At 35.9% G+C, this 18,981-nt stretch overlaps 1 protein-coding gene across 1 annotated transcript in view; it reads left to right on the plus strand.

Moving 5' to 3' along the window:
• The window catches only part of fab1 (1-phosphatidylinositol 3-phosphate 5-kinase fab1), an 809,612-nt gene that overhangs the window by 205,130 nt on the left and 585,501 nt on the right, over positions 1-18,981 (plus strand). The window contains exon 13 of the mRNA XM_090380831.1: positions 9,216-9,396. Coding sequence (XP_090236957.1) covers positions 9,216-9,396 — 181 coding nt within the window. The remainder of the gene's footprint in view (positions 1-9,215; positions 9,397-18,981) is intronic.

The raw sequence follows: 18,981 nt of genomic DNA on the forward strand, positions 1-18,981 counted from the left end.
CCCTCCTATGTTGCAGATCAAATGCCTTGTTCCAGCTGCTGCATAAAACCACAGCCATATATTCATCAACTTAAGAGGCCCAGCAGAATGTGCTGTGCAATGATCCAGAATCATCAGAATATTCCTTTTTTTCTGAAGCCATTCTTCTGTCCACTTTTGATAGCCGAGAATGAAAAATTTTGACCATAAGCTAAACACTTCTATTGGTCACATAATCACATGGAAATTGGTTAACTTCTTTAAAACACCTTGGCTTAGAAAATTTACCAATCACAAGTGGGTGTAGTTTTGTACTGCCATGTACATTGCAGCATAACAGAACAGTGATTCTTTGTTTGCTTAATTTTCCACCATTACAAGACTCCTCAAAAGCAAATGTTTTGTTTGGAGCAAATTATAAAATAAACCAGTCTTGTCATGATTAAAAATGTCCTTTGTTTTTTACCTCATAATTTTAAAAAATTCAGAACACAACCAGTCTGTAGCCTTTCTTTGTCAACTGATCCGTACTGACCATAAACGTTTCATGAAACCAAGTTATTTCTGTTCTTAAATTTTAGGAGCCAGCCACTGCTGCATTTGACGTCACTAATTCAATGTTGCTGAGCTAGATTAACCTTTAATAATTAGCCTTTTCTTGCAAAATTGGACCTGATATTGGCAAAATTGATGAACATGCATTTGATGGTACCAGTTGAAAAGTTTTGTTTCAAGCTCCTCATGTTTTGCATCATGAATTCATTTCCTGTTTTTTATCATTGCTCCAGTGTCATGCACTTCATGTTTTTTTTTTTTTTTTTTTGGTTTTTCAGTATTGTAGATAAAGTAAAGCTATGTATTCCTTTGCAATGTCCATTTTACTTCATTTCATCCTATTAGCCTCTTGTATAATTTTCAGTTTTGTTGTCAGGCTTAATTCTCTGCATTTATGTTTTGTTTCCATAACGCTGCTAGATCAGGTTTAATATAAGCAAACTTTCAACTGATTTTTAAAAGATACAAGTTCCAAAAAGACAGCTCTGATAAAAATGACACAACATAGATCATAAGTGTAACAAAAGTTCTTTTAACTTGGCTCAACTGCAGCTGATTCTCATGATGCTTTTCAGAGCATCATTAGAGTGTTGTAGCTATCATAAACTAGTTTTGTTTACATAAAAGTAAATTTTAACAAGTCATTACTGTATTTCAGAAAAAATGTAGAGCTGGGCCATCACAGTAATAGGAGCAATAATATGACAGCTATGTATGACAGCAGAGCTTTGTATTAAACATACAAAATCACATTATTTCTCACAGGGTGAAAATGGGCTTTGTAATAAATATTAACTGAATTTTGTAATAAACAAAAAAGTTTACATAGGAAAGATGATCCTTTCACTTGGGAATAATATATGCTTAATATTAATGAGTATGTTGTATAAACCAAATTTGTATCATATTGAGATTCTATTGTATGTATGATTATTGGTCAAAGTTCTGTAGTAACCTCTGAAAAGACTTTGTATGAATACTGTGTTGCTTCTGTTATGGAATCAAAGACAGCTGATAACAAAAGAAAAGAATATATATATTGCTCAATAAAAAATGATTACAAGATAGATTTTAACAGCAAGAAAACACACAAAACAAAATAATTAGCATTTAAAGTATGATATAATTTATGTACAGTTTTAGATTGGGGGGCCACCATATTAATAATAACTATTTTAAGAACCAGCTTGTAATATACTGTGAAACTCAATGTTTAACTGATGTACAAGTTAATGCAAGATGTTAGTACACAGCAAATTCTAAAATACCTGAAAATGGCATCATTGTAAGTGTATCTCATATTGTGAATACCTTCACAATAAGTTGGCATGATATTTCTCTACCCCAAATTAGTAACGCTTCACCAATGGAGAACTGTTATTCTCAGTGAATACCACCTCCCAGATGGCACCGTTTCAAGGCTATTTGCCCTTTCCTCCGTGGGTGGGTGGGTGGGTATCCTAGTAATGCAATGATGACAATTCAGTTATGAAGTATAACTCTCACAATATGAGAGATGCCTGATGGTGTATGATGCCTGATTACATCATCAGGGTACCTACTTATCCACCGAGGAAAGGCTGAATATCCTTGAAACAGTGCTGTCTGGGTGGTGATATCTGCTGAGAATAAGTAATAATAGTCTCCTCCATTGGTGAAGCGTTACTTATTCGAGGTAGTGCAATATCATGGCAACTCATTGTGAAGGTATTCACAATATGAGATACACTTAAAATTTTGCTGTTTTCAGCTATTTTAGAGTTTTCTGTGTACTAACATGATGCTCTTGCACTAACTGGTACATCAGGTATATGTATATTTGAACACACAGTAAATTTCCCTTTTAATTCATAAATCCTTTTCTCAAGTTTTGAATGCCTATATATTTTTATAGAATATATCCTTTCACTGTTGCTATATGATTTTTTTCTCTCATTTTTACTTCTCGTCACAGTGCTCTTGCATCAGTATTATTAATATTGGCAAATGATGCATGCAGCAGCAGCAGCCAAAAAAATAATCCCAATTTGCATTCTATCCATCCCCTCCAATAGTCTTTGTTGTTAAACTATCCACTTTGACATCAACGGATGAAAGCTTGTTCCAGCAATCAACCACCTTGAGGCTAACTTTTGCACATCTATCCTGTAGCCATCATTCCTCATTTTGAATTTATGTCCCCTCATGTGCATAGTCTGAGTACGAGGAAAAATCTCATCAGCATAGAGTTTGCCCAAGCCATTCAAAGCCTTAAACACCTCAATCAGATTACCTCGCAGGTGCCTAGACATCAGGTGCTGCAGTTTTTCAAAACTGAAGCCTTTTTGGTAAGAACACCCCTTTTTTCCCCTCACCAATCACATTGCCCTTCTCTATACCCATTCCAGCAGCTCTACATCCTTTATAAAATTAGGCCTCCAGACCTATATGCAGTACTCAAGATGTGGCCTGACCATTGCCTTATTTATACAATGAAATAATCACTGAATACAATGTATTCATTGTAGGATTCTATTTGTATTTTTATGATTTTTAAGAGAATTTTTAATGCATGCGATATGAGGCTGATGGTTCTATAGTCTTTGCACTTGGTTAATGCAGATTTTTTTTGGTATTGGTACTATGACGGTTGTACAACGTTCTTCTGGCCATTTCCCTTCACTATATTCTTTCAAAATCAATCCAAATAGTGATTGCTTGACTTGATCTCCACTGTTCTTTATTAATTCTGCTGTAATATTATCTATACCAGGAGCTTTGTTGTTAAGAAGTAACTTTAAAGCTAGCTCAAATTCTTCTTTTAATATTTGATCTTGTTTTAAGTTTTGTTGTTCTCCTTTCTCATCATATTTCCAAGTGTAACTATATGGTTCCATGTATAGATCTTCTATTATGAAACAACAGGGATTACCTTTATTTTAGATATAGGAAGCTTCTTTTCCAACCAACTCTCCTGGTCCAACTCGCTAATAATTCTTGGGGAAGGCGATATCGATTTTGCAAAACATGTGGGACATCTTCCTCACTGTCAGAACCGTACTGTTCAGACCGTATGGTCTCAACAATGAGCGCTCAAGACTTCTGTCTTAAAACACCATACCTCTGGCAGCAAGGAAACCATTACGTGGATTGACATAAAATTAGATTTTTGGAGGTCTAAACTGCTTAATAAATATGGCCCGATTATTTCTTTTTTGGTCCTATAGCTTGACTTTAGAGTTAAATTTAGTGGTCTAAAAAAGTTTAATAGATATGGGGGGGGGGGGATTACTCTCTACATTCCTTAAGTCGGACTAGAACTTTTCGGGGCGTCATGATCACAGGAATAGAGCAACTCACAATTAATCCGAAACTTTTGTCTTATGTTGTAGTGTTTGTTCTTCCCGCATGCGTATAAGTGACCAATTGTCGGACAATAGGAATGGTCTACTGATATTGATTGAAGTTTCATGTAGTTTCATCTCTGAGGTTTCCGTAATAAGTAGTTTGTGATAGTTATGTTGAATATTTATAATTTTTGTTTCATTAAAGCCAAATGAATGTCGTTTATTTATTGCGTGGAATGAAAGTTCCGATGCATTTGAATGACCCGCCCGCACAGAAGCTTCGTGTTGTTTTGCTCGAAGCTGTGCCACTCCCTTGTTAGATCCTACATAAACAGCGTCACAATTTTTGCATGGGATGCTGTATACTAGGTCATGCTGTGATTGGAATGTGGTGTTTGAAGGTCAATTTCTGAAGAATGTGTATAATTTGTTCATGGGTTTTGCTATGATTTTCATGTCGGTTCCCTTCCATATTTGGTTAAGTTTATTGTACCAGTACTCAACATATGGAATGGTGATGAAATGTATTTTGGTCTTGTCGGATTTTTGTGCAATGTTTGTCGAGGTTGTTGTTATTTATTTTATCATGGGCTATTGTTTTAACTTTGTTTATATAGGTTAGCGGGTAACCCCTATTTGAGAATCTTCTAGTTAATTCATTTATTTCAGTGGTTAGAGAAATCTGTGTTGAAGAATATTTAAAGGCGTTAAGAAATTGATTCAGCATGACCGATTTTTTATATGGTTGGGGATGATAACTGTGGAAATGCAAAAGCATCCCCTTATTAGTGGGTTTTCTATATATGCTGAAATTTAGTTTTTGGTCTAATCTGTGTATGGTAAAATTAAGGAAATTTATGGAGTGGGTTTCTGCTTCAATTTCTAATTCAAATTTTAATCTCTGATGGATGTTATTAAAAACTTGTAGAATATTGTTTATGGTCAAATGATCTGTGATAATTAGGATGTCATCCAGATATCTTCCGTAATATGTGATCTGTGGTATAAATGGATCAAGATGGATCTTTTCTAATTTGTCTAGGTATAGTTCAGCAATGAGTCCACTGATGTTTAGGCCCATTGGGAGGCCGAAAATCTGTCTGTATATTTTTTCTTGAAAGAAAATGTAATTTGCATTTACTAATAGTTTTGTTAGTTTGAATATTCTGTCTTTGGGGAGTCTGGTGTTATTAATTTTTATGTTATCATCGTTTACTTAGGCCCAGATTATGTCTAAGGCTTACTCCTTAGACATATGTAAGGTACATTTACGTTAGTTAAAATAATTAAATGCACATGGCATAATACTTTAAGAGTTTAGTATCTATATAATATCGGTGTTTAGATACACCATAGACACTCTTAAAAAAACTACAAAGTAGTTGTTGTGGGCATCATTTGCTCTTTCTCATATTGTGCTCTGCCTTCACGACAAGTTGCCATGATACTGCACTACCTCAAATAAGTAACGCTTCACTAATAGAGAAGACTATTGTTACTTATTCTCAGTGAGTACCACCACCCAGACATGTTTCAAGGCTATTGGCCTATCATCAGTGGGTGGGCAGTTGTGAAGTTAATCGCACAATATGAGAGATGCCAAAAGGTGTATAAGATAATATTTAAAATAATTAAATGCACATGGCATAATACTTTAAGAGTTTAGTATCTATATAATATCGGTGTTTAGATACACCATAGACACTCTTAAAAAAACTACAAAGTAGTTGTTGTGGGCATCATTTGATGCCCACAAGGTCGTGAAGGCAGAGCACAATATGAGAAAGAGCAAATGATGCCCACAACAACTACTTTGTAGTTTTTTTAAGAGTGTCTATGGTGTATCTAAACACCGATATTATATAGATTTACGTTAGTGTATAGTGAAGTCACATCCAGTGAATATAACTTCATATCCTCCCTGATATGGAGATCTTTGAGGTTTGTGAATAAAGCATCGTAGTTTTTTATGTTATATGTTAGGAGTTCTCGGAGTGGTTTTAGAATCGATAACATGGCTAAGGAAGCAAAAGCTGAATTCTTATATGACACGATTGGACATATTGGGTATCCTGGTTTGTGTAATTTTACTTGGCCAAATAAGGTTGGGATATTGTATGTGTGGGCTTTAATTTGTTTTAGTTGGGCCATAGTGATGTGGTCATCTTTCCTATAGTGGTGAGCATTTTGTTATATTTGTTAACTAAGCTGTTGAACTCTGATGGTGCAACCTCTTCGTATGTCGTGTGTCTGAAATGATGGTGTATAATTTATTTATATAGTCTCCTTTATTGAGAATAACTATTGTATTGCCTTTGTCGGCCTTTTGAATAATGATATCGTGGTTTTGTCTAAGTGTGTGTAAAGCTTTAGCTTCTTCTCTATGTCGTTTTGATATTGAGGGGACAGTTTGGTTTATGATTCGATTAGTCTGTTGGATTAATAATCCCGTCAATATCAAAACGATATTGAAGGGATTATTAATCCACGTATGTCAATCCACGTAATGGTTTCCTTGCTACCAGAGGTATGGTTTTTGAAGACAGAAGTCTTGAGCGCTCATTATTGAGACCGTACGGTCTGAACACTACGGTTCTGACAGTGGGGAAGATGTCCCACATGTTTTGCAAAATTGATATCGCCTTCCCCAAGGCGATATCAATTAGCGAGTTGGACCAGGAGAGTTGGTTGGAAAAGAAGCTTCCTATATCTAAAATAAAGGTAGTCCCTGTTGTTTCATAATATAATAGAATATAGGAATTATCAAGCACTTAATAGCTCTCTATTATCAAATAGATCCTCTGTATACTTTCTCCATGTCTCTTGTTGTTCTTTTGCGTCGAGAGTGGCATTATCTTTTTCATTCCTGATTGCGCTGGAGTGAATTCCTTGTTATTTCTTGTTATTTTCTTTAATTTTCTTGTAGGCCTTATCTGTTCGTCCATACTGCATTAAGGTTTCGATTTCTTGGAATTGTTCTGTCCACCATTTATCTTTTGCTTTTCTGCATTCTCTATTAATTTCATTCTTGAGAGCACGGTAATTATTTTTTCCATCTTTTGTTTTCATATTTTTGAAGATTTTGTGTAGTATTCTGGAACAGTATTCTTATTTCTTCATTCTTTAGTTTTTCTAGGTTCCATTTATTATTTATTTTCTTTCCATTAATTTTCTTTAGCTTTATTTCTTTTATCATTTTCACCATTGAATGGTCACTGTCCACATCTGTTCCTGGAAAAGACTGCTTTTTTTACCTGATTGCGGTATCTTTGTTTCATCAGAATTTAGTCTAACTGATATCTACGAGAATCTCCAGGATTTTTTCACGTATACCTACATCGTAGTGTCACCTGAAACCAAGTGTTGGCCACTACAAATCTTTCTTGACTACAGAAATCAATTAGTCGTTGTCCCCTCAAATTTCTTGCTCCTAGCCCAAAATCTCCAACAAAATTTCCTTCTCTTTTGTCTCCCACAACTGCATTCCAGTCTCCCATTATAATTATATTGTCATTTGATTTTGTTTTTCTCAGAAGTTCTTCCAATTGTTTGTAGATCTCTTCTACTGTGTCGTCATTGCTGTTTGATGTAGGCATGTAAACTTGTATTATTACAATATAAACTGGAGCTGTTGCAAGATGGGTCATTATAATCCTGTTACTGATTGTTTCCACATATGTCAAGCGTGATGAAAAACTTTTTGACTTAATTGCCACCTCCCTGACCTTTATTACTTTCTGAATGTATTTTATATTTTCCGCTGAGAAATTCTCCAGCATCTTTCCAACCGGTTTCAGCCAGTCCAAGAATATCTAGTTTATTCCTTTTCATCTCTCTTTTAACATTCTCTTAATTTTCCAATCTGTAACATAGTGCATACATTCCATGTTCCAATTCCAAAACAGGAATTTCGCTTGCTGATGGTCTGGAAAGCCCTGCTTCTTTCCCTGCTGGGCCCAACATCACATTGCCTATATGCATTGTTGATCCCAGAATTGCCAGTTACTCTAATTACTCTTTAACTGTTCATCATTGGTTTTCTTGGGAAAAGAAAAAGTAAGAGGGTGGTTCCCCTTGCCTTCTCTGCAGTTAGTAACCTTAACTGTCTGAGGCTGTGGTTGCTGTCATTGGCTTTTAAGAAGCTCATCTGCCACCAGATCTAAGTCTCCCAACCTACCTTGTTGGTGACCACTGTGCAAGCCCAGTTTCGTAGCGTGTTGGATATGGCCTTGCACAGTCTCCCGTCTCTCATTAGCACCTGACCTAGTTTCCCGCTGGGGTTATAACCCAACTTTTCACTAGGTTGCTGATGCCCCAGGGTTCACTGGCATGGAGGTGAGAGTGGGATGGAGAGGCTAGGTGATTTTCTAGAGAAATTGTGTTGCGCATGCACACCCCTTTGAAACCCGGATTTTAATTTAAAAAAAAAAAAAAACCCAGATTTTCATTAAAAAAAAGAAAAAAAATAACTTCATGTTATAACGTAACTCCAACTGTCTGGATTTATAATGGAGATTCAGGGTTCAGTCTTTTTCAGCTGATTTGGCCCCTTCTCCATCTCACCATCATAACATAATTTATCTCCCCCCCCCCCCAAAATAGTAAAAATTCAATAAAATCAGAATAATTTTAAATATTCTGATTTTAATGTATTTTTACAATTTCTGTTATTTTCTACTTGTTTTCATTAACAAAACTTAGTCATCTGGTGTAGCATTAGCAATAGTAGAGGCATATGACGCAAGAAAGCAAGCTTATACAACGTCAACCAAAAAAAAAAAAACCTTCCTATTTCATCCATCCATTCGCTCCAAAAGTTTGTCTGCTTCTTCCTTGAATTTATTTAAGCCTATCAACTTCTACAACGACAGATGGAAGTTTATTCCAGCAATCAACTACCCGCTGGCTAAAGGCAAAGTTCCACACATCTGTTCTATTACTGTCTTTCCTCAATTTGAATTTATGCCCCTTCAGGTTTGTAATCTGAGCAAGAGGAAGAATCCCATCTGCATTGAGCATGCTCAAAACATTCAAGGCTTTATACACCTCAATCAGATCACCTTGCAGGTGCCTATTTTCCAGACACCACAATTTACAGAACTTAAGCCTTTCTTGGTAAGAGGACCCCTTTTTATATGAAAACTAACAGGGCTGTTACAGATCACAAGTAGGTTATTTATTTATTAATGCATTACTGCATTATTGAATTCCTGCAACAATAAATTGAGTTCTGTTTTAAACAGTTCATGCTTTACATTGAGTATTTGATGTGAAAGCATTCATGTTAGCAATGTGTTTATCCTGCCTTTATTTTTATTTATCCTTTTTTTTTTTTTTTTTTTTTATACAATGCAGTACTGCCTATGAGGCACATGAGCAAGCATTACTTTGCCAGCTCCTCAGTAATGAGGGCCTTTCCCTTTCTTGGTGTGATGTCATATTACCAATAATCCACAGAGTTGCAGGCACTGTCCATCCTGATGTGAAAAATGATAATGATGATATGGATATCAGGCAGTATATTCAGTTCAAAAAGGTAAGAGAGGAAATGCAATATTCATATGTATATAGTATACATCTTATATATTCTTTTGCAGAGTTAGCCTACTCTTAGTTACTTTCATTGATATTTATTTAATTTTATAATGGTTGTTACGAGATCTGCCTTAAACACGTCACAGGGTATCGTGAGTCACACGGAAATAGCAGATGGCGATTTACGGGTGAGTCATGATTTAATCCGTTGTGGAACCTGTGGAATGTTTTCCAAGGTCGACCTGGTGACTAATCCTACCTCACCTGGGGATTCTTTTCTTTGTGATCGATGTAAGGAGTGCACCGATCTTAAATTACAATTTGGTGCACTGATGGAACAATTTGAGTCCCTGAAAAAACGAGTGCTTGCCCTCGAAAATAATGCTTCTGGGAGCTCGTCAGGGACTCAAAACTCCAGCAATCTACCAAGTGATGCACACCCGATTCGAGCCTCAAAACAGAAAAACCAAGTGCAAACTACCCTGGTTAGAAAGGACATTGTTTTATTAGGAGACTCCATTGTCAGGGAAACGGGGAATATTTTTTGTAATAAAGATAGGTGGAGCAGAACCAGGGTATGTCTGCCGGGAGCAACTATTGATGATGTCACCAACAGACTGTCAGATTTTAAAGGGGGTAAAGAAAATATTATTATTCATGTGGGGATAAACGATATTAAACGTACACGATCTGACGATTTGTTGGAAAAATACAGGACCATGCTGAGGAAATGTCGCGAGCTAGGCCATAATGTCTATGTGTCTGCAATTCTGCCCAGACACGATAGGAGGGATTATATGTTAAGAGCCTTGTGGATTAACTCAAGACTTGAAGGAATCTGCAAGGCTTTAGGGGGTAAATTTCTATCAGCATGGCCCACACTTGTAGGTAGAAGGAATTTGTTTTGTAGAGACGGGATACACTTAAACAAAGGTGGTGCAAAAGTTTTTGCCAGTATTATTGAGGATACCTTAAAGGCTCAGGGAAACTGCTAGTTAGGGGGGATGTGGGTAATACTGACACGCGTTTATCTGATAATATTGGTCAATGTAACTCTTGCACATACCTTAAGAGTTCTTATCTGTTACCCCAACTGGACGTATTATCTAGATGTTCTGGGGGCAAAGACGTTTCACGTGAGCAGGTAGCTAATATCAGGGAAGAGAGCCTAAATGACTTCAAGGGTTGTGTTAGGGTTGTTAAATATACAAGAACAGTAAATCTTAATTGTTTATACAGTAACGTTAGAAGTGTCGTCAATAAAATGAGCGAATTCGAACTGCTGGTTAAAACAAGTAACGCGGACATAATAGGGCTTACGGAGACGTGGTGCCACCCGGAAATTGGGGATGATGAGTTTCAGTACGGCTTGTATAATGTATTTAGGAAGGATAGAGTAGATAGAAGGGGTGGTGGGGTAATGCTTCTTATCAGAAGCAGCCTGAGTGCGACGATAGCTTTCCCAGATTCAGACATTTCACATGCTAGTATAGAGTCTGTATGGTGTGAGATAGTTGGAAACAAAGGTACAATGCGAGTAGGCGTAATCTACAGACCAGGTGATTGTGAAGACTATGACAAAAGCCTCTACATGCAAATGGAATGGGCAAGTAAGCGTCAATGCCTTATTATGGGTGATTTCAATTTGCCTCTAATTGATTGGAGTAAATGGGAAGGAAACTCGACATGGGGAACAAAATTTTTAAATCAACTAGATGACTGTTATTTGTATCAACATGTCAGGGAAAGTACTAGAGAAAAGAATATCCTAGACCTCATCATCACACATGAATCAGATGACATAACAGGGCTGACAGTAGAGGAACCAGTAGCAGGAAGTGATCACGGAGTTCTACGGTGGATGATGACGAGAGAGGTAGCAGAAGTAAAAGGCAAAGGAATGGGTTTTAATTTCAGAAAAGGAAATTACGATGCCTTAAGGTACTACATGGCCTCTATTAACTGGGTAGATATCGCGCAGAGAATGAATACAATTGAACTGTGGTACGCTTTTAAAACATTAATCACAGATGCCTTGAATGCGTATATACCATTAAAAAAATACTCCACGAGAAGGGTTCCAAGTTGGATGAATAGTGAAGTTGCCACATTACTTGAGCAGAAAAAGGTGGCATGGAAACGTTACAGAGCAATAAAAAGTACTGAAGCCTATAACAGCTACAAGGTGGTGTGTAATAGAGCCACAGAAAAGGTTCGACAGGCAAAGGCAGTTTATGAGAAATCACTAGCAAACAGAGCAAAGAGGGGGGATAAAGAATTCTTCACATATATAAATGCCAAGAAGAGCAGGACAAACCAGATCGGACCTTTACGTAAGGGAAAGGGGATAGTAATAAATACACCAGCTGCCGTTGCAGATGAACTCAACAGTTATTTTGCATCGATATTTACAAATGAAAAGCCTTTTGTGGCAATGGGAAATTGTGGGAGCGAAGTTAAAAAATATGTAATTAATGATATTGAAATTTCGCAAGATTATTTAATGAAAAAACTTTCAAGCCTACAGACTAGTAAGGCTCCTGGAGTTGATGGAATATACCCTATAATCTTGAGAGAGGCGGCAAGCGAGTGCATTGAACCACTGAGGCTGGTTATGCGAGCATCACTAGACTCTGGGGAGATTCCCTTGGATTGGAAAAGTGCAAATGTATCTCCCATACATAAGGGTGGCTCTAAAAGTGAAGTGGGAAATTATCGACCTGTCAGTCTGACTTCAGTAGTAGGGAAAATCATGGAGGCATTGATCAAGGGTGGAATTCAGGATCATTTGGATAGAATTGAAATTCTCAAGGATACTCAGCATGGTTTTTTAAAGGGAAAATCATGTTTAACAAATCTGGTTCGCTATTTCGAAAGGGTCACTCACGAGCTGGATTTAGGGAATAATTTCGACATTGTTTATTTAGATTTCAGCAAAGCTTTTGACTCAGTCCCACATGAGCGGTTGCTTTATAAGCTGGAACAGGTTGGAATCACTGGGAAAATCCTTAGATGGATAGAAGGATGGCTTCAGGGCAGGAGGCAGAGGGTTGTGATAAATGGCTATTCCTCAGATTGGGTTGATGTAAGAAGTGGGGTTCCCCAAGGATCAGTATTAGGACCACTGTTGTTTTTAATTTTCATAAACGACATTGATGAAGGGATAGAGGGCGTGATGTCTAAATTTGCAGATGATGTTAAAATTGGTAGAGTAGTTAATGATCACTGTCAAGCTGAGCTTCTTCAGAGAGACCTAGATAGACTTCAAGAATGGTCAGAAAAATGGCAGCTGTGCTTTAATCCAACAAAGTGTAAGGTATTACACCTGGGAAACAGTAATCCCAAAATAACTTATTCACTTGGTGGAGTTCAACTAAACCCAGTACTGGAGGAAAGGGACTTGGGTGTTACGATACGGTCAGACATGAAATTCTCTGAGCATTGTAAACAGGTTGCAAGGAAGGCCCATGGTGTCCTATCGATGATCTATCGAACTTTTGCAAGTAGAGATAGGGACGTGATAATCCCATTATATAAGGCCTATGTTAGACCACACTTGGAATACTGTGTTCAAGTATGGAGACCGCACCTAAAGAAAGACATCGAGCTTCTTGAAAGGGTGCAAATAAGGGTAACTCGCCTGGTGAGATCGGCAAAAGGGCGTCCTTATGAAGAAAGACTTCGAATATGTGGGTTGCAGAGTTTGGAAACTAGACACCTTAGAGGAGATTTGATTGAGGTGTTTAAGGCTCTGAGAGGCATCAGTAAACTGAATGAGGACAAAATTTTCAAGATTATAAATGATGCTAGAACTAGGGGACATAAATTCAAGTTACGCGGGGAAATGTTTAGATTGGACTGAAGGAAGTTTTATTTTAGCCAGCGAGTTATAAATTACTGGAATAAGTTGCCTTCATGGGTGGTAGAGGCCGACAGTTTGGGGAAATTCAAAGGTCATCTGGATAGTACTTTCGGGTAAGGGAAGCGCATAGGATGATAGGATTAATTTCCTTTTTATTTAATTTTTAATTTCATTTTATTATTTTCATTTCTTTATTAATTATTATTATTTATTTATTTAATTTTTGTTTTTATCATTGTTTTGTTCGGATTTTTTTTTTTTTTTTTTTTTTTTTTGGCTGGTGCAGCATAAGCCATAGGCTTTCTTGCACCATACGGCCGTTACTAATACTAATACTAATACTCTTGTCACTATTGCTTAGATCATAATCATTATTAGTTAAAAAAAAAACTTTCAGACTTGAATTGCCAGTAAGATGTGTCATTAGTTTGCATTAGTTAGAAATGTAATTTTTATTACTCATTACCATAAAGTTCAGGTAGTCTGTGTCACTAATGACCTGCCTTTCTAATCGGCAAATAAAACATTATTTGTTTCAGGCATCACTGTTGCAGAGCTTTTAACTGTTGCCCTATAATTCTTAATTTGCACTTTCAGTTACATAATTTAGCATGTTAACCACCATGAGACAAGTCTTATTTCAGCTTTTTTTTTTTTTTTGGTTTGCCTGGCCTTGCACTATGTCATACCTTATGCATTCGTTTGAATCTGTGAGATGGCAGAGACTTCACACTTGATGTGAAGTATTCTACCTGTATTGTACAGGTATTTCAATTAGGTGTCCTGGAGAACCCAAATATTTTATCTTATGGTTACTTCTTTTTTTAATGAAAACCTCAAATGAGAAAGGTGTGATAACCTATAGTACTTAATACCATTCATGAGTTGAAGGCTGAGAAGACAAAAGATATTTGTTGACTAGAATTTCTGTTGATTGTAATTTTTGCAAAGTGCATGTGAAGGAAGATGGTTGTTACAGAAAACAAAAGTCAAAAGGATAAATGAGGAGGAAAAGTTAGTTCTCTGAGTTTAGATTTAGACAAGGAATGGATGCTAACTGGTTATGCCATGTGTTCAGACTGGTTTAGAAAAGAGTAGGGGAATTGCAGATGTCAGCTCAGAAGTGCAGTACTCATGGAAGTATTAACAGAAAAGGCATGCAACAGAAACTAAGCATCTATGAAACAGAGAATAGAGATATTTTGTAAGGGATGGTCATTAATTATCCTGTTTGCCCTCTTTTGAATGGAATCAAAGAGCATGAGAGAGATTTTGAGAGGTAGAACTCCAGACATCTGGAGTTATACCACTCTTTGATTCCATAGTAGGGAAATTGAGATATGTACAGCCAATAGCTAATGAAAAAGAAAACCCATTTTTTGATGCAGAGAAAGCAGTATCTGTAATGTGCTTCTGCAAAGAGATTAGAAGTCAGGGAATTAATAATAGATAAATATGCACGTTTTTCAGACCTGGTACGTTCTAGGGGAATACCGCTAAATCATATTATAATTGGCATTATTTTAAATTTTAAATTGGTTTTATTAATTGGAATTAAAGTGCTAAATTATATAGGGGACTATCAGCTACTGTTTACATCTTACCTTTACCTTCCCCCTTCCTGTTTGTTTATTTTTATGTTATTTTTGTTAATTTTTCGCTCTACATTTTTTTTGCCGTACTATTGGCTTACGTTTTATGTTGTTTTATTTTGAATTATCGGATATATATATATATATATATAGCATACAGTAAAGCCCCGCTATTCGTGGTATCTGTGTTCGCGGTTTCACGTATTCGCAGTCGCTGATTTAATATAAAATGAAATCTAATAAAAAAATGTGAATTTTAAAGCGCCGTGAACATTTTTCACCATAAAAAAACATGGGCGTGGCTAAAATTATCTTTCCCGGTCAAAACAGCGCTCAGTGGGTGGGGGGAGAGAGGTGACAAATCACGGATGTTTCTCGCCAATCCTTGTTCAGTATGTGTTATGCGCTTGTCATGGAAGGTTTCGTCATTTGCTTTTAATTTATATGCTTATAAATTGAATAAATTTATCAATTTATATGCTTATAAATTGAATAAATTTATCAATTTATAAATTGATATGCTTACAAAAGTGATAAATCTAAAGTTTTGCAGTGTAAAACAGACTTTTTCGAGTGTGTTAATGGAAGAAAGTGACTTTATTGTGGACAAGTTCTTTCTAACCCACACAAAAATATGGCTACGAATAACAAGGGAAATGTGAAAAGATCAAAGAAGGTAAGGTGATGACATTAGCGAATAAAATTGAGTTATTAGACAAAATTTCTAATGGTGAAAGTGTCTCCTCAGTGGCAAAACATTATAAAATCAATGAGTTAACGGTACGATCAATCAAAATATCGGAATCAAAAATCCGCCGTAGTGTCCATGAAAACGCGCTAATTGCTTCAAAATGCTCTGTAACTCGCGATGTTAAATTAGAAAAAATGGAAAAAGCTTTAAATCCGTGGATTTAAAGCCTTTTCCGTTTAAATTTAAAGACCGAACTCAAAATAAAATTCCCTTAAGTTCACTCATCATTCGTGAAAAGGCAAAACTCCTTTATCAACACTTTAGCGAAACAGGTGATAGCACTGGCGGGATAGGTTTTTTTAGTTAGCAAAGGCGCTGGTTTGAAAGATTTGTTAAATTTCTAATAAATATTACATTTAATATTAAATTGTCTCTTATTTTCATTTCAATGCCATATGCCTGCATTTCTAATGGTCTTTTTATGAAGGTACAAATAATACATACATAGACAAAATTTTAGACTAGTTTTTCTTAAATATTTCATACTTTGAAACCCCTTTATTACTATGGGAGCCATAACTCAGTATTCACGGGATTTCTCAGGAACATAACCCCCGCTATTCGCGGGGGTTTACTGTATATAGATAGATAGTATGAACCAGAGTTGTAATGCTCAATATGTTCTACATTGATATCAATATTTGTAAAAGAATAAGAGAAGTTTACCTCAATATGATACGTAAACACTTCCGTATGATACTCTACAGAAATTAAAACAAAAACAATAAAAACATTTTTAAAAAAATCAAAAAATCGTACATAACAGTAAGAAATAATTAACAATAATTAAAAATTAATTTAACAAAAAAAAAATTGCAAAACGATTTTCCTTCCTCTTATTCTCTCTTATTATTTTACACACACACACACACACACACACACACACACACACACACACACACACACACACACACACACACACACACACACAAATATATATATATATATAACCACTGGATAAGAATTCACATTGGTGATCTTTGATCAGACAGAATGTTTTGAGATAGTGTAAGAATCGTTGGTTGACAGATTTCTCCATTACATGTTTGAAAAGAGTAGAGGTAAGTGCAATAGGGCAATAATTGGATGGGAGAGGATTGCCATTCTTTTTAGGAACTGGCGGGATGTGAGCAAATTTCCAAGCAGACGGGAAACACCAGTTGAATAAGTGTAAAAAGGCAACACAGAACAGAGACAAGCTGAGAAAGAACCACACTTTTAGAGAACAAGTGGAGAAATGCAATCAGGATCTGGAGCTTTTTTTTTTTTTCAGTTCCTACTATTAGTTCACACTCTCCCTATATATATTTATATATCTTGTTCAAATTGTCAATCGTTAATAAAATACTTTTTATTCATCCACTCAAGTTCAAATAAATTTTTTTAAACTTGTAGTGGATGACACTTGATGTTAATACAGTTTTTTCAAATATTAATTCATTAATTAAATTTAATTAATTAATTTTAGTTTTATATGGGAGAAAAAAATTTCTCTTATATAAGATATTTAGCAGGATATAAATTTAGAAATAAATACCGTCAGTGGCGAAGCGTGTAGATCGCTGGAAAAAAATTTCTTTTTCAGATTCTTTTTTCATTCTGGGTTCTAGTCTGAGTCAAGGAGGGAACAAAATGGAAAATGAAACATGTGAATAAAAATAATAGTGCAACACCATATATAGAAAGGAAAATGGAAAATTTCAAGGAAATTCGCTTTCTATTTTGCCACTTAATAAATATTGTGATTCTGTCATATGTATATACATATTTATATTAATTGTAATTATTTAATAAAAAGTAACTAAAATAAAATTTTTCTTTGTTGATCTAAGTAGGAATTGAATATAAAAAAATTTTTTTATATTACTTGTTTTTTACATCAGATTGTTCAGAATTCTTCTAATATCCTTCTATTGGAAGGTCATGGGAGGCATTAATTGGAATGCATCCATATGATAGAAGGTGGTTTAGCAAGATGGATTGATACAGGAATTAAGAAAAATTTTATTCTAGCAAGTTGTGTTTATCTTTAGCCAAGAATGCAGCGGAACTGTTAGCTTGTTATAGAAGTGAGTGTTCTAACCAATTTGCTGACTTTCACTCCACACTTTGTTGCTTCATTGCAAGGTTGCACTGAAAACACCGTCTCATCACCCATAAAAATTGAATTGAGGATATTGGGTTTGCTTTCAGCAGCCTCAGTGAACTCTCTTCAGTATTCAACTCACACCTGTTGTTGATCATCTGTTAATGAATGTGAAACAAACCACTACAAACCTTCCTGTGGCAACAAATCTTATGTTATTATTTATTGATGATTCCGTATTAATGCACCGATCTTCTGAACTCATTCAGTGTTACATATTGGTAATGATTTCCCGCATATTTTCAGTGAACTCTGGCTTTCGAACCATTTTTTCTGGTTCTGGATGTTTGTCTTCTTTCAGTGATTTTCTACCATGAGCAAAATGTTTATGCTACTCAAACACATGCACAAGAAAGACAATTCTCTCCATACACTTACTTCTGTTATTTGAAATGTTTCTGTGCCACTTTTGCCCAGTTGAACACAAAACTTGATGTTTGCTCTTTGTTCCATTGTCTCTCCACAACACAGACACAGGAGAGACATACAGTTCAGCTCACACTACATTCTGAAATAACAGCAATTTCTGCTGACCTTGACTGCACTGCTTGAGGAACAACCGCACTTCGATTTCATGTTTACTTCTAATAGACAACATCACCATTGCCCATCTCATAACATCAGTTTAATTTTCCAATTACCACACTGTGTATTTATCCTGCATTCACTTCTAAATGTGCAACCTAAAAGAAAAGCAATTGGCCCACAAACGCACTGATGTTCAAAACATGAAAATAGGTCATTATTTACGAGGGCTGTTCAATAAAGAATGTTCATAATTTTTCACGTACAATCCTAGTACTTGCTCTTTCTAGATGAGCTGTGGAATTTAAGACCAAACCAAGCTCCATCACATAGAAACTGCACAGTTGATTGTGTGCATGGTGTGACCTTGGCAGTTAGCATTAGCATTAGTAGAGGCATACGATGCAAGAAAGAAAGCAAGCTTATGCAGCATCAGCCAAAAAAAAAAAAAACCCCTCCCATTTCATCCCTCCATTTGGTACAAATGCCTGTCCAGCTCAGCCTTAAATTTATTTAGGCTATCAACTTCCACAACAAAATATGGAAATATGTTTCACCAACCAACCACCCGCTGACAAAAGGCAAATTTCCACACGTATATTCTACAACTGTCTTTCTTCAATTTGAATCTATGCCCCCTCAGGTTCTTAATCTGAGCAAGAGGAAGAATCCCATCAGAACTTGCTCAACCCATTCAAGGCCTTATACAA

Source organism: Mastigoproctus giganteus, chromosome 9 (genome assembly GCF_048544385.1).
Source record: "Mastigoproctus giganteus isolate SK-2022 chromosome 9, ASM4854438v1, whole genome shotgun sequence".
NCBI lineage: Eukaryota > Metazoa > Arthropoda > Arachnida > Uropygi > Thelyphonidae > Mastigoproctus > Mastigoproctus giganteus.